General features: G+C 39.3%; 1 protein-coding gene and 1 long non-coding RNA gene across 2 annotated transcripts in view; one reads left to right on the top strand and one right to left on the bottom strand.

Annotated features, from left to right (window-relative positions):
- The window catches only part of LOC133554947 (uncharacterized), a 31,226-nt gene extending 18,540 nt beyond the window's left edge, over positions 1–12,686 (top strand). Inside the window, exons 2-3 of the long non-coding RNA XR_009807247.1 lie at positions 9,233–9,359; positions 10,494–12,686. This is a non-coding gene — a long non-coding RNA (uncharacterized LOC133554947). The remainder of the gene's footprint in view (positions 1–9,232; positions 9,360–10,493) is intronic.
- Positions 1–24,572, bottom strand: part of plxnd1 (plexin D1) — a 146,978-nt gene that overhangs the window by 102,504 nt on the left and 19,902 nt on the right. Inside the window, exons 3-7 of the mRNA XM_061904274.1 lie at positions 20,649–20,780; positions 17,617–17,717; positions 9,219–9,348; positions 2,805–2,982; positions 1,059–1,167 (exon numbers count right to left, since the gene is read on the bottom strand). Coding sequence (XP_061760258.1) covers positions 1,059–1,167; positions 2,805–2,982; positions 9,219–9,348; positions 17,617–17,717; positions 20,649–20,780 — 650 coding nt within the window. The remainder of the gene's footprint in view (positions 1–1,058; positions 1,168–2,804; positions 2,983–9,218; positions 9,349–17,616; positions 17,718–20,648; positions 20,781–24,572) is intronic.

Here is a 24,572-nt window from a genome sequence, read left to right as displayed (position 1 = left end):
AATGATCACACAACAATGGCATGGCATGAAGGCAGTTTGAGGAATGTGAAGTTGCCAGGCTGAACACTTGGCAACTCTGGCTTAAATAATAGCAGGGATAATTACCAGCAGGTGTGAGAACTGAGGACAGGGGCGTGACATGAGGCCAAGGTGAAAAACAATGAGTTGCTATGGAAATGAGAGAAACAAGGAAGTGCAAAAGCGGGAAACAATTGTCCAAAAAATAACTAAACATGACAAAAACGAAACATGATTTCATGGGCGTGACAAAAGAAAAGTAAATGCAGCTTATTGTTTGTGTTTGGTTTTCAGAGTGTGATTAATTATTATTTCTATCTGCCGTGTATGAATTTAAAAGAATTCATTCTTTTTAAGCCAGTAAAACCACAAAGACGTTTCGAGGGACATACCACATATCGTTGGGTTTTTGTGACACATTTAAGTTGACCTTATTTTAAAAAAAAAATGTACATTAATAATGTGATTACAAGACTGCACTGGGAGAGTTTATCCTCATTTAGGAGCAGATTTGTGACGGCTCCAGATTACACACATATGGATATGGATAAATGTTTGTTACGGATCTCCCTCTTTTCAACCTTCAAATCAAAATGTTATCACACGACTACTGTATGTCCCTCCCGCATGCCATGAAAATACATCACGTTCCAGAAGCCAGACACTCTCACAGTGCTGAACTTTACATATAAAGATCACGCTTCCAGTCAGCTTCAAGCCATGAGTTTATTTCAACAAAACTGATACCAACCTTTTAAGATGTTCCAGTTTCAAAATGCAGTCTTTCATTGTTATGAATCCTACAGTCACATTCAAGTGTTTCCTGTCCAATGAACAAATGACTACTACTGACAGCCAAAAGTCAGGCACAAAGTCACCAAAGTGATAGACCAGAGCAGCAGATTCTATTTTTGTGGACCTTTAATATTATATGAGGGTTATATAGTGAGTGAGACACACACAGTAGTGATGTTCCCAATGTAGTACGTGGTATCTGGAAGGTTTCACAGTACACAGGTGACAATAGAGGTGTGACTCACGAGGTTTTGGGGTTTATTGCGCCAGTCCTCTCACAGTCATAGATGATGAAGTTCCCCGACACCACTGAGGTACCGTTCACTTTTATTGCCACGAAAACAGTCAGATGATCTGCCAAAATAAAGGCATGCATACAACTCAGCATGTTTGCAGCATTACATATCATATCAGGACACAGATTAGTAAGTCATAAGTCACAGTGACTTCAAACTCTAAAGAGTCTGACAGAATGGTTCCATAAGTCATCAATAACTTTATTCTTAATTGTTGTTATTAGTAGTGGTATTACAGTGGTAGTAGTGGTTGTGGCAGTAGGAGTAGTATTGTTGTCATTTTATAATAAACTTCCATCCATCCATTTTCTACCGCTTGTCCCTTTCGGGGTCGCGGGGATGCTGGAGCGAAACTTTTTGAAACATTTTTTAATGATATTCAGTTTCCAATCAATGTAGCATAATTAAGACAGTAGCAACTATTAATAATATATATGTGATTGTCTATATTAGGGCCGCAGCTATCAATCAAAGTGTATTTATTTCTAAGTTTATCGATTATTTTAGTAATTTACTAATCGCTTGAATAGTTTGTTCGATTAATCGAGTAATGGGATACCGTTGTGTATAACCTCAATGCGTATTCTAAGTAAAAAGTTTTTTGTTTTTTTTTGCTTGCCATAACCTTAATTATTTTTTTCTAATACAATATATGCGCATCCTCAACAGTTGTTTTTTTTTCGAATCGAATACATCGATTAATTCTTGCAGCCGTAATATGTATCACATTATTATGACGTCACTTTTACGTAAAACGATCTAAGTTTATTTCCACGGTATTGTGGGATGCTTCAGTTACAAGTCAAATGATTACTCAAACGTCAAACACACTGCTTTGTTTAGATCTTTTGTGTTGTTGTATTTTTGTAGCACTTTTCTGTGGTTCATTTGTGTTTAGTTACTTTGTTTTCCATCTGCCAAGATGACCTGTGTGCTCACTAGGTGGGGGCTGAGCCAGGAGACACACCTGCAACAGTTTACCACTGAGGGCCTTTTAAAGCCAGCAGTTGCAGGAGCAGGATGCAGAATTGTTTTCTGCACAATTCTGCAGAAAACACATGGCTTTAGTACTTCGATGCCACTTTCCTTCTGGCTCGGAAGGGTTTTTAGTGACTCCTGTGGTCCTCCTACTGCCGCACCCTGTGAGGCATTCACTGGACCTGTGCTATTGCTTTCAATTATGACTTTTTGCCTGCTTGTTTGGACTACATTTTTGGTTTGTCCAAGCTCTGCCTTGGATTTAATAAACACATATTTATTCACACCTCTACCTCGCATCCACATCCAAAAAAAAAAAAAAAAAATTTAAGCTCTGCTTCTTCCTACTCCTTTTCGAACATGTTGAAAAGAGAAACTGTAAATTGTGATGTGTCTTGTTGTATGCTTGCATGTTCGAAATAAACTTAAACTCAACTCAACTCAACTCAACTCAACCTATCCTATTTGAAGTGCATACAGCAAAATGTAAAGATTCAAAGCTCATTTTCATATGGGAGTTTTTGAGCATGTTTGCCAATGTGTGTTCAAGCAAAACACAACTTTGAAATCCCCTAAGGGCCAACAGTTAAAGGTGATATCAACCGTTATCTAAATCCACAATCCAAAAAGAAAAGAAGTCATGTAGTGTAACTGTAGCTAGAACGAGAACGGCTGCAGGCGTTGGCACACGGACAGACAAACACATGCCTGCCTCACCTGTGCCTGGAAGGATTGGCTGGTAGTTTTCCCGAGAGAGCAGGGGACAAGTCTGGATCTGAGCAGGACCATGGTCCAGGTGCAAGGTAGCGTCTGTAGACAAACCGGGGCCATATTCACATTGGACCCGGGACCCGACCAGATCAGGAACACTGCCGTTTATTAGAATACCGACATCCTGTGACAGAAAGAGAAATGTTTAACACGTGCTCAAGTAGCTCATCTTAGAAAAAGTTGGTCCAAAAGTTTACCAGGAACTTGTCACTTCGACTATATGTAGTCAAAGTGATGAAATATGACATACACATCTATAATGAGAACCATAACAACTGACTGACGTGCCTGTATTTCAGTTGGAAGATTTCAATGTGAGAAAAACAGGAGACTGAGAGGAGGTGCCAGACGAAATATTCCGAGGCTGAACAGATATGAATAGAAGTGACCGCAAACGTGCTAACGTGTCTTAAAAATCTCCTCTATTGTTCAGTGGCAGTGATCATTTCCTGCAGGCCAAGGCCCTGACTTCCTGCCTGCTGCTTCCTGTTTGGGGGGGACAACCTTGAGCTGGACTTCCTGTTGCTCCAAAGGGGTTACTTGGTGCCGGACAGCTGGTAGATTTGTACAGCCTGTCTTAGCTGACCCACATAACAGGCTAATCCACAAGTAATGAACCAATTAACGACCCGTCATCTTTCGGGCTTGTCTAATTATGGGCTGTAATTAAGGGTCAAATGTATTCCACCGGTCCAGCTAATTGTCACATTGTTATTATGCTTCAGGTGCACTGCTGCAATACCAATATGAATCATCCAAGCTGGCTTTATCATCATGCCAGTTTGCATTAAAATCAGACGAGGGCGTTTGTCACTATTTCTATTTTTTCCTCATCTCCCAATCTGTACACCACAACATGAAGCGTATCAGCAAGGATTTATCCCAGAAAATGTAAAATAACATCAGTTTGCTTATCCCACATTTCTTTTCAGTCTGGATTTGTGTGTGGTCCACTTTATTTCATGAACACTTGCCTAAAGAAGAAAATATGCATATCACTCAGAATAATACAGTGACAATGTACAAGATGAAAATACTCTGTGACCCAATAAGATTTCCACATTTAGTCCTTATATGTCACAATTATCTAAGATAGGGACAACTTTACATTCCCGGGTGGGGGGGTTCTGTGTTCCCGTTGACAATGTTGTGCTAGCTTTGGTGTTAGCTGAGCAGATAGCCAGCCAGCCAACACATCAACCTCGTAGGGTGACTGTCACTCGGGGTGTCCCGATCCAATAGTTATTTTGGATATCAATGTGATATCAGCAAAAAACGGATGATATCGTCTTGCATCTAAAATTTCTGATATAAGCCCTGATACAATCAGTCCTGCAGCGTGTTTACTCACGCAAAGCACGAGAGCCAGTTAACATCTAAATAAGTACACAAGGTCAGTATTTTCTTGGTTTTAGTCAAGTACATTTCAAAAGGTAAACATGGTAGGCAACAGACCAGGGGTTTTTAACCTTTATGACCTCAGGGCCCAACTTTTCCACCACAGAGGTGCCCGGGCCTACTCAAATATTAACACTGAATTAGTAATCCTACTCTTGATTTTAATCGTAGTCGATATTTCTATCTAACCTACTCACAATTTACAACTTTGTCAAATTATATAGAAATGTGTTTTAATCTCAAAGATTTTTTAACAAATAAACCTTAGCCTTAAGTCAGGCTAATTGGAAAAATAAGTACTAATCAATGTTTCAACTAATCTTGTTTTATTTCTTTTATTTACGCTTGATTTAACCAGGGAACAATCCCATTGAGATTAATAACCTCTTTTTCAAGGGAGTCCTGGCCAAGAGGCAGAAAAGTCACATTCACATTACGCATTAAAATGACAAGATGGACATCAAGTAAAACAGTTAGAGATAACTGAGGCTCCTTCAAATGCTCTCAGTTTATATTTAAAAGCATTTAAGGATAAAAAAAATTCCGTCAGCTCTTAGTCTCTTTGTAGCATGTTCCAAGCACAAGGAACTGCATAGATGTGCAAAAAAAAACCTACATTAATAATGATGTTTCTTAACTATGCTGTCAATAACATTTAAGTGCAAATAAAAATACAGATTCACCATTTAAGTACATTTTTTGTGCCTAAAAAACTTTTCTATAACTTTACCTCCAGACTTCTACTGTTTGTTCGATATTGCCACTAGCACAAGTAGTGGAAAAGTGTATTACAACTGAGTACCACTGCGGCCCGTACGGAACACAGCTGAGAAAAAGATCACAGCCCATCAATATAAATTACTAGGAGCGAGCAGCTAAGCGCACCATAGCATTTAAGTTAGATACGTACAAACAATATGGTAGTCTAAAACATGACATGCGTCGATATAAACTTATCTTAGATGCATATTAATTGCTAATACAACAAGTCTACAAAGGCGAAAACATATTAAAATGAATTCAGTAATAAACATGTCTGCATCATTCAACTTATTACACCATGAGCTTAACTTAATGAAATATTGTGACAACAAGGTGTTGCCAAAACACTAATTACCATGCTACTTTAATTTAAAGACAGCATAAGTCTATCATAAGGTTACAGTTTTTCTTACCTACTACCATTGTTCACTTGACAAAACCTTTCCGAACATTCCACACTATAAATATGATTCGTGCTGAATCATATTTATAGAGCCGCCGCGGGTGCAGATCTTGGTGGTAGTAGCAAATATTCAAACTGATCCAGATATAGTCTGGATTCTTTATCCAGACTATTTCTGGATAAAGAAATGGGATGGCGGTTCATAAAGGTCAATAGTAAAGGCTGCAATATCGGTATCGTTGTATCGGGACACTCCTAAATGCCATAGCACAATCAGTACAGGAAGACAGTCCGCCGCACACTTCCTTCATTTGCATATTTTACGGAGATGCTTCCACAACATCACGTGCTGTGATTTTTGGAATGTTTTATGTATTTATTGAATACAAAAAGAGAAGGAGAACAATATTGTTGATTAAAAAAATCCCCAACTGATTTCCAAACAGTCCATTTTTATTTAATGTTATTTTTTTTAAATGAGGCATTTTACTTAATCAGTATCCAAACACAAAAAGTACACTTTGCTTTTGGCAGCAATGCATATTAATGTATTTGGTGTGAATACGGAACGATCAGTTTGTAGTTTGTTTAATTAAAGGCTGCCGAGCGGATGTAGAGTTGTTCCGGTTTCTTTAGGGATCGGGTAGTTAGTGACGGTCGATTGTCACCATTATGATAAAGACCGTGACCGATTTGAAAGACCATATCCTTGATATACAATGTTTGGTTTGTTTGCAATGTTTTATATAACGTTGTTGTTTAAATAAAGAATACAATAAATAATTAAACCATGGTAACTGCTGTAAAATAACTAAATTGGTCAACAGGAGGTGACACGGTCTTTACGTCGTTGGTGGACACTGACAAAGCAAACCACGGAGAAAGATTACACCGGCAAAGAAACGCCAAACACACACCCAAAGACTGAGCCTGCGGAGGTAAAATTGTATTTGCTAAATATTCCTTTCAGGCAGAACTTTTTCATGAAAAGTCTGCTGTTGGGAGTGTCCATCAACAACACGCCACAAGTCTCGCGAGATGATGACTGACTGGCTCTAGTCAGTCACAGTCTGAAGTGTCAAATTTGGAAGTGTGGATGTCATGCAAGATGCCACTACTTATATATAAGGCAAAGCACAAGTGTTGGCATTAACAAGTGTGATAACATTATAATCTCCATCAATAATAGCTGCATGGAATTTAGCGGTCGATCATTTGATTATTTACATAAGTGCCTTTCTCTTGGTGACATTGTCATGATTTTTCACATTACACTCAGACATATAATAATATTGTGTCATTTAAGTAGCTATATTTAAATTTAAATTGGGTTCAAAGCGCTTGGACAAATTGGTGACAAATGAGCTCCTGTGGTGCAAATCATAGATTACAATGCTGAAGGTGACAAATGAACCATGAAGCTGCAAGGGACATGGCAAAGTGACAGGTTACCAAAAAAGAAAAATCACACATGCATCTGGCAATGAACACCGTTGGAAATGTTGGGGAGCAATCATTTCTAAGGAGAAATAATTGGCTATTTTACAAACAGTGCAGCTAACATGGTAATTGCACAACAATATGATGCCACTAATTTGATGGTTTATAATACACTTGAATGATTCATGCTAGATTAATTATACAGACAGCACACTTTGTGCTATTGCGTTGTAGAAAATAAACTGAGTGGAGTCCAACATTAACATTGACTTTAACATACATGATTATTAATATCAACTATGAGTATTTGACCTTATCAAAGTCAGGTGTTAGGTTGTAAAGGGGGCCTCAGTCATGCTTAAATAGTGTGTTTCCATAACAATAATAAATTGATCAGCAACAATAGTCATGCATCTATTTGTGATAGCTCAACTTAAAAGTGCCCCAACTTAAGTGTTCTGAGATAAGCGCTGCCTCTCGGCTAATTGTTATGCTCTAGATTGCAAGCAACAATTTGAGTTATACGCAAGCCTGCCATTAGTTGGCGTGGCAAATGTCACAGTGAACCCTATAAGATCCGACCCAAATATTTGGTCTAATTCGCTAGCATTTAGCAGACATAACTTTAGTTTTCCAACCATGGGAAGTAAGAAACTAAGTGTGAAGGACAGCGCTGAGAAACAGTGAGTGATATAAATTGAATTAAAGATATAAAGAATCAAAAAACATGACAGAGCTTGTGGCAGACATGGCGGAGCAGTTTGAGCGTAGCACTCCAAGTCTGCAACATACTAAAGCAGAATGAGTCCATAAAACCAGCTAAGAATGTTTGAATAACATCTAAATGGCAAACAATGTTTTATCCATGAAAATATGAAAAAGCTGCTCATGGTGTGTTTGACTGAGAAGCAGCTCGAAAAAGATACTGTAGGAGTCCACTCTCCAAGGTAAATGTTGCACTTACTGTAATACCTTACTACATAAAACTACTGTAGTACATTATATTGTATTGTTTTCTCTGAGCATCTACCCATCCATTCATTTTCTACCGCTTGTCCTTTACGAGGTCGCGGGGGGTGCTGGAACCTATCTCTGAGCATATCTTATCAAAAACTGTGTTTTTGATTTTAAAAGGTATGTTACAGGTTACAAGTGTGCTATGTTGGGTGGGTGGGTGTAAGCATCAATTAAATTGATTGAAATCAATTTCAATTTTGATTTGAGATACAACTGTTTTGAGTTAAGAGCTCCATCACAGAACCAATTAAAGGCCTACTGAAACCCACTACTAACGACCACGCGGTCTGATAGTTTATATATCAATGATGAAATATTAACATTGCAACACATGCCAATTTCTTGTTGGAAACGTCGCGGAATGATGACGTGTACGCAAGACGTCACAGGTTTTTAGGAAGTATGAGCGCTGCGCACACACAAAGCTAAATGTCGTCTGCTTTAACGGCATAATTATACAGTATTTTGGACATCTGTGTCGCTGAATCTTTTGCAATTTGTTCAATTAATAATGGAGAAGTCAAAGTAGAAAGATGGAGTTGGGAAGCTTTAGCCTTTAGCCACAAAAACGTGTTTGAAATTCCCGGAGGTGAAGCTTTACTATGGATCAGAGCGGTCAAGCGAACATGGTTCCCGACCACTTGTCAACCGGCAGGTTTCGGTAAGAAAATTGTGGTAAAAAGTCGCCTCTTACCGGAGATCAGCTGAGCTCGCGCCGTCCATGCAGCTGACGTCGACTTCCCTCAGAGACTGGCCTCAAGACACCCGTGGACACACTCCTCCGACTATCAGGTACTATTTAATCTCACTAAAACACTAGCAACACAATAGAAAGATCAGGGATTTCCCAGAATTATCCTAGTAAATGTGTTTAAAAACATCTGAATCCGTCCCAATGCAATCGCCTTTTTCTTTTTTTAACTTTAATTTTATTTTTTTTATTTTTTTCTAGTCCTTTGCTATCAATATCATCATCCACGAATCTTTCATCCTCGCTCAAATTAATGGGGAAATTGTCGTTTTCTCGGTCCGAATAGCTCCTGCTGCTGGAGGCTCCCATTAAAAACAATTTGAGGAGCCCTCACCATTACGACGTCATCGTCTGCGACTTCCGGTAAAGGCAAGGCTTTTTTATCAGCACCAAAAGTTGCAAACTTTATCGTCGATGTTCTCTACTAAATCCTTTCAGCAAAAATATGGCAATATCGCAAAATGATCAAGTATGACACATAGAATGGACCTGCTATCCCCGTTTATATAAGAAAATCTCATTTCAGTAGGCCTTTAAGATTGTATATTAGGTATACTGTATTGTGGAATATATGCTAGACAACAGGTACCTTGATGTCTGCAGAGATGCTGATCTCAGAGGGTGTTAGGGTCATGGAAGGACACTGCAGGGGGCCTTCACCCATAGGGATCCAAGAGCGTGCCAACAGCCCCTGGGCACACTCCTTCTGGATGGTACACCTGGTGAAACAGTGAGTGATCAGTTTATATGAGTTCAGCGTTAATAATATCCCCACACGTTTGCTCAGATCAGATTACAGAACATAGTTTTCCCTCAAAATAATATGACTATAGGCACATTTTCTCACTGGCCTGCGCAGCACACTGATGCGTAAGTGGTTTCATCAGCACGTCTTATCTCGGAACTTCATCATCATCACTGCATGTCAGCAGTTTGTAATTGAGATGGAGTCAGCTGTCGGACTTCAGCGGCTTGACAAATTCTAAAGATGGCTTTTTTTCTATGCTCTGCTTGACATAAATTTATAAGGCGCTTCAGTCACACTCACCTGGCAGCTTACGTGGTGCACCACAACAGCCTTGACTTCAGGTCATGCGCATCACTATGGTAACCCATCCCAGGGGCACTGCCATCACAGACTATTTGCCACGAGAAAATGACACACTCTTAAAGCAAATGGAGGGACTGTGCAGGCATCTATGAATGTGTGTGTACAATGTTTGCATTAATGAATGTCTTGGACACAAGATACAAGGCATTCATCAAGCAAGACGGGCCAATATTTGGACTTCAGTAATGAACTTCAGTGGCTGTTGGCACTGTTAATCTGCACGACAAAGTGACTTTAGATAGCCGGGACTAAAGAGGTCCCAATTTAGCTGCACCATAACATAATGGGAGTGGTTAATACTGTACACCCCACTTCCCCCTCTTTCTTTCATAGTTGTTTTCAAATGCGTGTGTGTCCGCGTGACTTCACACTTTAATGTTTGTTAAGAAAATGAATGTCCAAATTCTGTCCCATTGGAAATGAGGTGCTGAGAATGGCCATTAGGTCAGCCTACGTGCTAAAAATAGCACTAAGTGGCTCTGAAAGCCACACAAAATCCCCCCAGCATGAATATTGTCCTCAATTCTGAGTGCTGTTTTTCGCAAACTCCATCACACTAGCACACAGTTTATTACAATTTAACCCTGTTAAACTGCGGTCACACTATGACTGCTCTCATCAACAGCATCATCATCATCTATTAAAAGGGTCATACTATATTTTTCTTTCTACATTTAAAACACTTCTTTGTGGTCTACATAACATGTGATGGTTGTGCGTTGGTCAAAATTGTGCATGGATTATGTTTTACAGACCATCTTCAAGCCACTTTCTGACCGTCTCTACAGGATGCGCCGTTTTGTTGGCAGTCTTATTTATGGGCCGAAGCCCTTCTCACGGCCAAGCCCCCTTGGACTGCGTCTTCACCCTATCAACCATCTACTGAAAAGATATGAGTTCAAACTATGCACTACTTTTTACTAGAAATGGCAAAAGCAGACGATTTTACAATGCGTGTGCATGTGATGTAAATGTGATGACAATTTGATTCTCATTGCAGCACATGGGTCACGATGCGATAGATAGATAGATAGATAGATAGATAGATAGATAGATAGATAGATAGATAGATAGATAGATAGATAGATAGATAGATAGATAGATAGATAGATAGATAGATAGATAGATAGATAGATAGATAGATAGATAGATGGATAATACTTTGTTGATTCCTTCAGTAGAGTTCCTTCAGGAAAATTATATAAAAATAATTAATTTATAAAACAGAACGATTTGATGCGATTATATTTGGTGTATGAACGATTCCATACGATTCAATTTAGTGTACGAAAAATTTATGAAGATTGGATACGGTGTAGGGCTGCGAATCTTTGGGTGTCCCACGATTCGATTCAATATCAATTCTTGGGGTCACGATTTGATTCAAAACGATTTTTTTTTTCAATTTAACACGATTCCCGATTCAAAAACAATTTTTTTCCCGGTTTAAAAGGATTCTCTATACATTCAATGAATAAATAGAGAAGATGTTTTATAAAGTAAAAAGGATTTCAGCAGGATCTACCCCAGTCTGCTGACATGCAAGCATAGTAGTACATTTTTGTAAAAAGCTTTTATAATTGTAAAGGACAATGTTTTATCAACTGATTCCAATAATGTAAATGTGTTTTAACTATTAAACTAACCAAAAATATAACTTATTTTATCTTTGTGAAAATATTGGACACAGTGTGTTGTCAAGCTTATGAGATGAGATGCAAGTGTAAGCCACTGTCACACTATTGTTCTTTTTTTATATTTTTATAAATGTCTAATGATAATGTCAATGAGGGATTTTTAATCACTGCTATGCTTAAATTATAAGTAATATTTATACTGTTGTTGATAATATTCATTTTTGTTTCACTACTTTTGGTTTGTTCTGTGTCGTGTTTGTGTCTTTTCTCTTGCTCTGTTTATTGCAGTTCTGAGTGTTGCTGGGTCAGGTTTGGTTTTGGAATTGGATTGCGTTGTTATGGTATTACTGTGTATTGTTTAGTTGGATTGATAAAACAATAAAATATATAAAAAATATTAAAAAAAACGATTAAAAAAAAAATTAGAATCGATTCTAAATCGCACAACGTGAGAATCGTGATTCAAATTCGAATCGATTTTTTCCCACACCCCAAATACGGTGTATGAATGATTACATTTCGTGGTAACACATTCTTTCTTAAGTCACAACATAACAAAAGCATGTGTTCCTGTGCATACACCCCTCCTAATGTTAGAAGATAAATAGTTGGGACCTTGGCACCAAGCACTCACAGTGGAGCTGACCAAGCCAAGTCTCTGAGCATGTACTGATGAAAACTACTTGGATGAGAGGCCAAACGTCTTCTAAGACAACTGATCAGTTGAATGCCTTGAGAATAACAATAACCTATTGAATGACAACACACATGGGCACATTCATCTTTGAATAAAAAAAGGACATTCTATAAGAGTGACATGCTTAAAGTATTTCATTTTTTTTAAAACAACATATATCCCGAAAGATGTCTATGGATATTCTCAACCATCCCGTAATGTCACTGTAATGTCAGGGTATTCAATCAATCACAACTGGACCAGGCTAGATCTGACCAATCTAAGTCTAAGACTAGAACTGACCAATCTAAGTCTAGATCTGACCAATTTAAGTCTGTGGGTATAAAGTGATGAGGCCTACTAGGATGAGAGACAAAACATATTCTAAGGCAAAAAAGACAGTCCAGTTGTGATCGTTTGAATGCCCTGAGATCCCCAAAGATGTTTTACAAAGTAAAAAGGCAAACATCAAATAAAGATATTTTTTTCACGATTCAAGTCAAGTCAGTGTGGCTTGACGTGGGGCGGAACTTCTCGGACAAGAATGGGTGACGTGTTTTGTGGAATTGAAAAGGTCAGCAAGACAAGAAATAGAGTTTGTTGTATGAAAACATTGCATTTTGTGAAATAAAGAAAGACAAACCGGTAATCTTTCTGAGTCGCCATTACTTGGGATGTTACAATATGATGGACATCACAGCACGGAGACGTTCCACGGTGTTAACTTTACATCTCTTGTGAGTAATTATTTGGCGGGCAACCATGATTTTCGCTGAGTTTTAAAGAAAAACTGTCCACTGATTGCTAATCTCGCACGACACTCGGTCCAAGTACATACGTCTGTTCTCGTCTCCAGTTACGTAATTAACATAACACGCGTGTGACTCTTTTAACGGACAACACTCGCTCTCTGTGTCAATTTAAAGACAAAACCATAGACTTAAATTCTAGTTTGTCGCGATAACCAATTTATGTCTCTAGACTCGATTAACCTAACGTTTCACAGCCGAGTCTTATTGAGGGGGCTGTAACCGATGTTGCTGAACCGGCCACTTCTCGAACCGAATATCCGGTCGCATCGGTTTATCGTTAACAACCCTAATACGATCAAGTCTGCACCACAACCAGAGGATAGAGGAAAAATAAGGAATGTATTGACAACAACTTTGGACTATATCTGAACAAAAACGCCAGACTCACAAAAACCTACTCAGTTCAACCTATACCATCCATCCATCCATTTTCTACCGCTTATTCCGTTTGGGGTCGCGGGGGGCGCTGGTGCCTATCTCAGCTACAACCGGGCGGAAGGCGGCGTACACCCTGGACAAGTCGCTACCTCATCACAAAACCTATACCAAATATGGAGATATCCGCAGACGTAACTAGGGCAAAATACGTCACTAAAATCCTCAAATGTAAAATGGTTCCTTTCGAGCAAGTTTGGAAGAATGCAAGATTGTTTTATAAATAACTCCGCCATGCTTTCTTGGTTTGATTTAATTTTTTCAGGACTTACTGTATGGGGATATTAAATAAACAAAAGCAGATACCAACAGGTATGAAAAAGTAGTTTTTGCATAATTAGACCCCTTTACAGTATCTTGAGTATTTCCCAGTTTTCAAGTTATATCTGAGTCCAAAATTGTGTTTCAAAAGATGAGGCTGGACACTTTTTCAAATGCATCTTTTTTTTTACACTACCTTCAGGGAGGAAAAACAGATTCCACTGGAGAGTGAAGGGCAAACATTGTTTCCTCTGTTCTCATTTGGGAACACACGATGAAGCAAACAGCATGTTTTATCTCTAAGAATGCACTACTGAACAAAACATTCAGCAACAGGCGGAACGTCAACAAATATGGAGACGTGTGCACCTGTAAAATGAGGACCCTCTTCAAGGATCAGTTCCTCTTCTATAAGATACATACACATATTGAATAAATACATAAGCAGCAGACATTTTAAACAGCGACTTAAAATAAACAGTTAACACATGCAGCTAAAATATGACCTGAGAACTCATCACTGCATGATTGTGTGTGTGGGTGTGTGTGTGTGTGTGTGTGTGTGTGTGTGTGCGTGCGTGCGTGTGTGTGTGTGCACGTCAGATAAGGTGGGAAGTGACTGAGATTGCTAAACAGCAGGAGAACATATGAGCTCCTCCACACATGCACGCACACACACAAAAAGCCACAGATAAGGAAGATAATTTATGAATAGCACAGTCTGCACATGATGCATGATTTGATTCAAATAAAGATATTTAAGTGCTTTCTTGTGATGCGCGCCAGATTAAAAGCTCTGCAGCATGAAACATGTGATCAAGGACCAAGCTTTATCTCTGACAGGGGGAGAGACTAGCTCCCTTTTCAGACAATGCCAACTCCAGCGAGCGGACAGACGTGTTCTTGTGCTCGCTCTGCATGGCGACATGCTGCGAGACGTCAACTCTTTGCATAAAACCCAACAGACATGGAGCGAAACAATGGCGGCCTCTAAGCTTGTTGCTGGATAGTGTTTGTAGAAACACAAAGACGTGACTAAGGAGGCACACTCACAAATACCGCCAGCCCAACTACGGCCAACATGACTGGTCAGAGAGTACATCAAACACACACTCATGACATCAGCTCCCAGACAGCCGCACACTCCCAGTGACAGAAACACACAGGCTTACACACTTTGACATTTCCTTGTCAAAAGAGCCAGTGTGCGCTCTCCCTCCCGCCACCGTCGGCACAATCAACGCTCCTTTGTAGACGGAGAGAGAGAGGAGGACAAGGGCGCAGGGGGAGGAGCAGACGAGGTCTACAGGGACAGAGATGGCGGCTGAGTGAGGGATAACGAAATTCTTCAAGCTACTGGAAAATATGAAGTCCACAAAGGGCGGGGAAGAGAGAAAACAATGCAGTGATGGGAAACGAAGGAATGGGATAAGAAGGGGACAGATTGATAAATAGAGGAGACATGGAGATGACAGGGAGACAGTTTGACCACACACACACACACACACACACACACACACACACACACACACACGTACAACTGTTCATCAGTCCACTCTTGCAGCCCTGAATGGCCCATGGCAGTGCCAGAGCTTCTGAGAGCTGCAGCATAACTCATCAGAAAATTCTCTATCTCACATCTGATTCGCTTTAATCACCAAACAAGTAACTCTCTCTTTCTCTCTCTCTCACACACACACACACACACACACACACACACACACACACACACACACACACACACACACACACACACACACACACACACACACACACACAGACAGACAGACAGACAGACAGACAGACAGACAGACGCACGCACGCACACACACACACACACACACACACACACACACACACACACACAAGAAGTGTCAAACAACATTCTGCCCGAAGAGCCGGCGAACACAGAGCCATAGAGCTGGTCCTTACAGAGTCATGTTAATCACAGCCCTGAACTCGCACAGTCTCCCAGCTCGTCACATTGCAGCCAAACTCCTCCAGCATATCCAGTCTGATCATTCTACAAGCCTCCAAAAAACATATTCCAAAGCTCTGTCAGCCCGACAAGCCAAAAGGAAGACATATCTGTATTTGGCCTTCATTCTGACCTTTAATTTCATCGAGACAACCTCAAAATGTTATTATTATTACATATTGAACATTCACAGACATTTGCAAACCAAGAGTCTCCACAACGTTATGAGCGACACAGCATTTGTCTGGAAATGTCTAACAGTTACAATTATTAACCCACCCAAGAATCTCAAAGATCTACTGTAAGAACTGCTTTAGTTTAGTTAATTTAGAGCCTCAATTGTCACATTTCTAAACAAAAATGAATTGTCCTTCAAAACTATATTTTTAATCTTGAAACAAGGTCTCTCATAGGTGAGGTCAAAGGTCAAGAACTAATCTTCATCAAACTACAAAGCGGATGTTAAAAGGCATATAAAGTACTTAGAGTATGTTTTACTGTATATACTATATACCAGTTATATACCAGTGACAGGACCATGATAAATGTTTTTTTGTGGCATAAGAATCATTAATTATCAAACATTTTCAGAGCTAGAGCATAAAAACCTGTTTATGACCATCTGAATATTTTTAACATTACAAAAGCCCTCTCGACATTAAAAAAAACCCCTTAAGTAACCTTCAAACTTTTTTAATCCAATATAATAATGCTGGCTGACGCTGAGCCAATCACTGGCCACGATACTGAGAGCACTCTTATTAGATTGGTCTCCTCTAATGGCTAATACTACTTTAGTATTGATAGGCAATATAAATGATGTGCATGTACAAACGTTTGTATTAAAAAAAAGAATGACGGTTGACCTTTGTGAAGTTGACATCGCATTATCATTGCAAATATTAAAATAACACTGTGCCACATTTGTTCTGTAAACAATTTTGTTTGTGCTGTTACGATTTTTAGTTTTTCTAAAACACATTTTCTGACAAGTGATATCATCCATTTTGTCCAGATCACCTCAAACTTGTACCCTTTTTTGTGCTACATTTGTCATGGTTTGTGCTGTGAAAAATACTGTGTCTAAGTATTACAAGTTTTATGTTTTTAACGTCCTTTTATTCATAACCAGCCCCGAAACACAAACACTATAATTGTTAGACAAATTATTTTTTCAGAACAAACCATTGGTACATCTTTGGAGAGATTTTGTCATGGTTCGGGGGCTGGGTATGAATAATAACACGTTAATAATGACATAATAACTATATCACGTTAATGACATAAAAAGTATGATAGTTAGACAAATCATTTTTGTAGCACAAATGTTTGGAAGAAATTTCTGGAGATGTTTACAAGGTGGAGGTCCGGTTATTAAGAGTAAAGCATTAATAACATGAAACTATATTATCCATCAATCCATCCATCCATTTGTCCCTTTCGGCGTCGGGGAGGGTACTGGAGCCTATCTTAACTGCATTCGGGCCTCATCACAGGGCCAACACAGATAGACAGACAACATTCACACTCACATTCACACACTAGAGCCAATTTAGTGTTGCCAATCAACCTATCCCCGGGCGCATGTTTTTATAATAGTTAGGCAAAAAAAATGTTGAATCACAAACCAGCACAAATGTAGCATTAACAAATGTGATAAGTTGGGAAAGATTTTGATTTGGTTTGGGGGATTGGGTATGAATACTATAACGTTAACATAAAAACTAAGGTCGGGGAGCTGGATGACATTAAGTCACTTGTCAGAAAATGTTCTTTAGAATAACTTAAAAACCGTAATGGCACCAGCAAAAAATGTTACAGCAAAAACCAGCTGAAATGTAGCAAAAACAAATGATAGTTTTATTTTAGTATTTGCAATGATAAGGGGGACAACTTTATACAGGTGAAAAAGTGTTGTTTATTTCAACACATTTTCTCTATAAAGTGTTTTATTTGATTACCGGTAATCGAAAAAACTAATCACCAAACTACATGATTACTACAATAATTCATAACTGCAGCTCAGGAGGCATAGATAGATATATTCACAATATTCTAACTTTGTGTTGACCCTTACCTATTCTCCAGCGTGCACCAGCCACAGTGGGCGTCGCCCGCTCCCAAACAGTCTCCACAGCTGGTCCACTGGTCACATTCAGCCACTTTCACCCTCAGCATCTGCTCCAACATAAAGCACACATGCACTTGTTCCAAACTTCAAAGCAGTCAACACAGTTATTGTTGCACAAGCTACAGCAATTTTTACAGCAATGATGCAATATGGTCATTAAATTCATCTTTTGTAGTGGGACATCTTTTTTTTCCTCCTTCCTCTCTTGTTTACATATAAATGAAAATATGTTTGCTTGGGCTCTGGGGAAAAATTGTCAGGAAAGAAAATGTATAATTTGCATTCTTAGTTGATCAAATAAGAAAAAGACAGAACTTGCTACAGCCGAGACTGTAAACATCTCAAATAAGAAAAAGACAGAACTTGCTACAGCCGAGACTGTAAACATCTGAGGTTGGAAGCACGATTCTATTACCAGATGGTGCATTCGCATTACCATATATACAGTAATCTAATAATGTAACTAACCAATAGATGACTAATTATTGGACCTTAAGGAGACAAACTGTTTGCATCCCTTTAAGGGACGAAAATGTACAAAAGGTACTGTATTTACCCAAGGTTAAAAAAGGGTTATGTGCACCAATTAAATTAAATTACAGCAAATAAACTGGAGCCTATCCCAGGTGAGTAAAGGCGAGAGGGAGGATACACCCTGAACTAGTCAGCAGTAAATTACAGGACACATAAAGGTATTTATATGTATGGACGATTTTAAAGTATCCCTTTAACCTGACATGCATGTTATTGGAGATGTGGGAGGAAGTTCAGGTACTTCCAGTCAAGAGTGAAATTTGGATTTCAGAAGTGGCGGGCCAGAGCTTTTGCACAGGCGGCGTGGCTTGAAGGATAAATGATATGAACAGGAAACAAATTGTTCAATAATTGTATTTCTTTTACAAAATAACACAATTAATTGTGTTATTAACCACCTGCTCAATGGCTTTGTGGTTAGAGTGTCCGCCCTGAGACTTGAAGGTTGTGAGTTCAAACCGCAGCTGAGTCTTACTAAGGACTATAAAAATGGGACCCATTATCGCCCACTCAACACCAAAGGTTGGAATTGGGGGTTAAATCACCAAATTATTCCCAAGCGCGGCCACCACTGCTGCTCACTGCTCCCCTCACCTCCCAGGGGGTGAACATGGGGATGGGTCAAATGCAGAGGATCATTTCACCACACTTAGTGTGTGTGACTATCGTTGGCACTTTAACTTAACAGAATACAATAAATAACTTTAGATTGCAAGATTGCAATATGATTTAATTTAATGTTCACCATGTATGTCTGCTGCAACACAAGACTGCCATCGGATTGGTCAGCCACTACGTGCTGCTAGCCCCAGAAAGCCAATCAATAAGCCTGTTGGGCGGTCTCCAGGGTCAAGCTTTAGCCTGAACAGCCAGCCGTTTTCCGCTTGGTTTTAGTGTTTGACTTGTCTCCATTCAATTGCATAACATTATTCTTGGATATTAAAAAGTTAAAGGCCTACTGAAACCCACTACTACCCACCACGCAGTCTGATAGTTTATATATCAATGATGAAATATTAACATCGCAACACATGGCAATACGGCCTTTTTAGTTTACTAAATTACAATTTTTAATTCCCCGGGAGTTTCGTCTTCGAAACGTCGTGTAATGATGACGTGTGCGCAAGACGTCACAGGTTTTCAGGAAGTATGAGCGCTACGCACGCACACAGCTAAATGTCGTCTGCTTTAACGGCATAATTACACAGTATTTTGGAGATCTGTGTTGCTGAATCTTTTGCAATTTGTTCAATTAATATTGGAGAAGTCACCGTAGAAAGATGGAGTTGGGAAGCTTTAGCCTTTAGCCACACAAACACATGGTGATTCCTTGTTTAAAATTCCTGGAGGTGAAACTTTCCTATGGATCAGAGCGAGGTCAAGAGAACATGGATCCCGACCACATGTCAACCAGCAGGTTTCGGTGAGAAAATTGTGGTTAAAAAGTCAGTTTTTACCGGAAAAAAGCTGAGCTTGTGCCGTCCATAGGTAGCTGCCGTCGACTCCCCTGAGACACTGCGCGTCAAGACACCCATGGAGACACCCTTCCGACTATCAGGTAATATTAAACTCACTAAAACACCAGCAACACAATAGAAAGATAAGGGATTTCCCAGAATTAACCTAGTAAATGTGGCTAAAAACATCGGAATCTGTCCCAATGCAATCGCCTTTTCTTTTTTTCTCTAGTCCGTTGCTATCAATATCCTTAAACATGAATCTTTCATCATCACTCAAATCAATGGGGAAATTGTCGTTTTCTCGGTCCGAATAACACTTTTTGTTGGAGGCTCCCATTAAAAACAATGTGAAGATGTGAGGAGCCGTCAAACATGTGACGTCATCGTCTGCGACTTCCGGTAGAGGCAGGGCTTTTCTCTTAGCACCGAAAGTTGCGAACTTTATCGTGGATGTTCTCTACTAAATCCTTTCAGCAAAAATATGGCAATATCGCGAAATGATCAAGTATGACACATTGAATGGACCTGCTATCCATCCATCCATTTTCTACCGCGTATTCCCTTTTGGGGTGGCGGGGGGCGCTGGCGCCTATCTCAGCTACAATCGGGCGGAAGGCAGGGTACACCCTGGACAAGTCGCCACCTCGTCGCAGGGCCAACACAGATAGACAGACAACATTCACACTCACATTCACACACTAGGGCCAATTTAGTGTTGATTCACTAGCCATCCATTTCTTCACAAAGGGCTTTTTTTATTCACCTTTTGCACTATAATTGAATGTGTTCTTTAGTTGATTTTAAGGCAATATGTGACAGGGAGAATCTATATGTTTAAATTGGGACAAATAAGGGCCATGATGTATCTTTTTCACTGCATTGCTGGAGACTTGCTGGTCACATGAGCTCACCAGTGATGCCGTTTTTGGTCATTAATCATTGACATATGCGGAGAGAATAAACAAACTGCAGCTTCTTTCTTACATGGTGCGAGGTCATGAGATAAAGGAAGGTCCTGTCGCTAGGGTCAAAGGTCATGATGTGGTGGACTGCTTCACTGGCTGGCAGCTTCAGTGACCACTGATTAGCCAAGGTCATGTTTGGCGTGAGGGTCAACTGTGAAAAAGAGAACATGTTGGATTTAAGTATTGGAAAAAGATACCAGGACAATGTATAATTAAACATTCGTATAAGACAGTTTGAGAGTAGGGTTGCGGGATATAGATGATATACAAAATAAAATTATATAAATGTGGTCGCCGACGTTGATGACACAATCTAGTTGTGTACCGCAATTTTGACAGTGACAGGCGAACAAAGGCATCCTTAAAGCAATGGCGTCCTTGCTAGCGAGCTAGCAACTAATGTGCCTCCACAGTGCTGTTTCTGAATCACATCACTAATCCTCGCCCCTGTGGCGGAAAATAAACTCTGTTTCTAACAAGTGTTATTATCACTGGAGGACAACCAAACTACACTAGAAAAGATACAGCAAAGCATAGCTAACTGCTAAGATAAAACTCTTAAATGTAAGCAGGGGTGGGCGAACCGATACAAATATTGACAGTAACGATACCAAGTATAGTGTCAGTATATGGCTGATAATACAGTGATTAAATCAACATATTTTACTATCACAAAATTGTTTTTGGTCGTTTTTGTAATTGTTTAAAAAAATGTTTTTGCTTTGTTTTGGGGGGGTTTTGCACTACTGACTTTGTTATAAAATCTGTATGTAATAAAAGGGCATGAGGGAATAGTTTAAATATACATTGATATTATCAGATTACAGTTGTGAGTAAAATTGTATTCATTTCCTGTAAATTTTGAGTATGAAAATTGGTATGACCAATATTGCTCAGTGACGACCAGAAAAAATTTGTAGTATCGCCTGAACTAATAAAATGTAGCCAAACAACAGAAGAATAAGTGCTGCTTATTATATTTGAACAGAAGTGTAGGTAGAACTGTGTTACAACAGAAAGTAACCAGATATTATCAATCAATCAATGTTTATTTATATAGCTCTAAATCATTAGTGTCTCAAAGGGCTGCACAAACCACAACGACAAATTGTCAAGTAGATACATAATAGTTTTTACATAATACAACAATGTGTTACCCAATATGTCAGTAGCTAAATTAGGGAGCCTTTTGTAACCTGTTCTGGGTTGGTCGTATTATCATTTATATGCAAAATGACATGTCATAGTATATATTGTTATTGCAGGAGGCTGAAATATATACCACAAAATAGATTTTAGGTTATGTCGTCCCTCCTTATTTGAGAGCAACCAATATTTCAAATGTTTTCAGTTTTCAGTCCTCCCTCGTAGGGCAGATATCCTGATAAATTAGCACCACCTCACCAGCTGCATATAAATTGAAGTCTACCAGGCTGCTTGTCAAAGGATTCAATTCAAATCCTACACTCACATTTAGGAAAGTAAATATTTTACCACAAAGACCCTTTGAGCATTGTTCAAATACACGATACACCCCTCTCCTCTCTGTTCTTCTTTAAAATAAAAAAACACTGATATGTATGAATATGAGAACAAAAGAACACGGATCTGTTTTGCTATTAATATTCCTATAATTGACTTGGGAATTTTTCAGTGTCTGCACGCGGTATTTATACACAATGATTACGATGTGCATAATCTGGTTCCAGAACAGTGATTTATCTGCATGCAGACCTCCCTGCAGCTCAGGAAAATGAAATGGGTGACATGATCATGTAGTCCTGCGCACACACACACGCACGCACGCACGCGCGCACACACACACACGCACACGCACGCACGCACGCACGCACACACACACACACACACACACACACACACACACACACACACACACAGCCGCAGAGGAAAACAAACCCTGCTGAGTGAGACTTCCTGTCACGCAGACAGTGAAAGCTCTTATGTCTGCAATTTATAGGGTCTTCCTTCACACCGGAGACGTCCTGATGGACCGACAAACTCGGTGACAATCACGCCATGTCGCTTCCTCATCCACGAGCACGCGGAAAAGGCTCAAACATTACCACCCACAGAGACTTGCTGGTTAATGTTAAACCTGAGCAGATAGAAGCCTAACCTGGGATGAAAGGCTTTATCTCATCTTCCAAATAATACTGTTTTTCTAGCACCGCTGACCCGTTTACACATACACACGACTCGTAGTTCCTTAACGTCCTCAACAAACATCCCAGGAAGTAACTAGGGTGACACTGTGGGTAAACAGCAGGCCACACACCCCGACAAAGAAGAGAAAAATAAGCAGTGATGAGCAGAGATGTGGCACCAGGTCACAGAACAAAACACCTGCTGCTCTGGAAGGTCACTCCCACTCTATTCTCGGTCTATCTACCCCACGCATGAAAGAGCCCATTCAACTCAGGGAGTCCTCAGCTGCTCTCTCCGTGTCGAGGAGATGGAATAAAGGCAGGTGGAGGTGGGGCATCAGCAAGATAAAGTCTGCTTGTTTGCAAAATGCATCAGAGGGTGGGCATGATGAAGCGATGAAGTGTGTGTTTGTGTGTGTGTGTGTAGGAGGTTGGAGTGAGATAAAAGCAGACATAAATGGACGTCAGCCCTGATGATGAGAGGGGGGGACTTCATTCATTTAAAAAAATATGCATGTAATTACAAATGATTTCAGCGAGGGCTCTCTCAAACACAGTCAAAGAGCCATAACTTAATCTCAGCCACTGTTCCCTTGTGTTTAGTCTGAGCCAAACTTACAGTCAGAATCACATTACACACGCTAACAGCACCATTAACCTCTACAAGAAGCCCTGTCCTCCGGGCAACATATGTTCACTTCCAAACAAACCAGACAAACACTACATGGACAAAAGTAGTGAGACACATCTCTTAATTGACTATTTAGTCACTCGGGGGAAGGAGCTTTGTAGTTCTCTCTTAATTTTCATTACATTCTAAGGTTACTAAATTTTGCCAAAATATTGAGAACAATTTAATGCTTGCAACCTCAGGGAGTTTCGGTTCTATCATGACTGTTTACTGGTGCACAAACAAGGTCCATAAAGGCATACATTGATTAGTTTAGTATGGCAGAACCTGGGGGCCTTCAACCCCATTAAACCTTTTGGGTTGACAGAGACGATCCAAAACCAGCGACCTATGACCTCACAAATGATCTTCTTGATGAATGGACATCATTTTTCCACAGTAGAATTTGCAAAGGGTTGTTGTCTCGTGTCCCACTACTTTTGTCCATATAGGTCACAGGTGTCAAAGATTTGGCTCACGACAATATTTTACATGAGTATAATATGCATACTTTTATATAATAAGTACTTAATCTTTCCTTATTAAATGTATTCGCTCTTTCCATTTTGACAAAAAACATTATAATTTTATTGCATGCAGTTGTATATCTTTTAAACTTTAATATTAACTAATAATGCAACAAATATTATATCATCATACAATCCCTCTTTTTTAAATGAAAATGAAAATAAGTACTTCAATATCTGCTTTATGATTTCAAAGCAAGTTATCCATCAAATTGTACACTGTAAAAATGATAGTAGATTGTACGGTATAATCCTAGCTCCTGAGCTACAAGTTATTTTAGCATAAAAAAACAGTGGTACAGAATTTCCAGTAACAATAATAAGCTGTAAAAAAAAAAAGTAGACTTTACAGCGAAAAAAAAAAAAACCCTGGCAGCACGGTCACCAGAATTTTACTGTAAAAAAAGCCGTACCTTTTTTTTTAATTTATAGTAACATTTAGTACTGTACTGAAAGTTTTCTACTGCAAACATTTTTTCTTTACAGTGTACACAGTACATTAAAAAATACATGCCATGGCACTTGTGTAATAATATCATGAGGCAAGTCCTTATACATTTACATTCATATTTTATTCACTC

This window comes from Nerophis ophidion, linkage group LG06 (genome assembly GCF_033978795.1).
Source record: "Nerophis ophidion isolate RoL-2023_Sa linkage group LG06, RoL_Noph_v1.0, whole genome shotgun sequence".
Taxonomy (NCBI): domain Eukaryota; kingdom Metazoa; phylum Chordata; class Actinopteri; order Syngnathiformes; family Syngnathidae; genus Nerophis; species Nerophis ophidion.
This window is presented reverse-complemented; position numbering and strand designations above follow the sequence as displayed.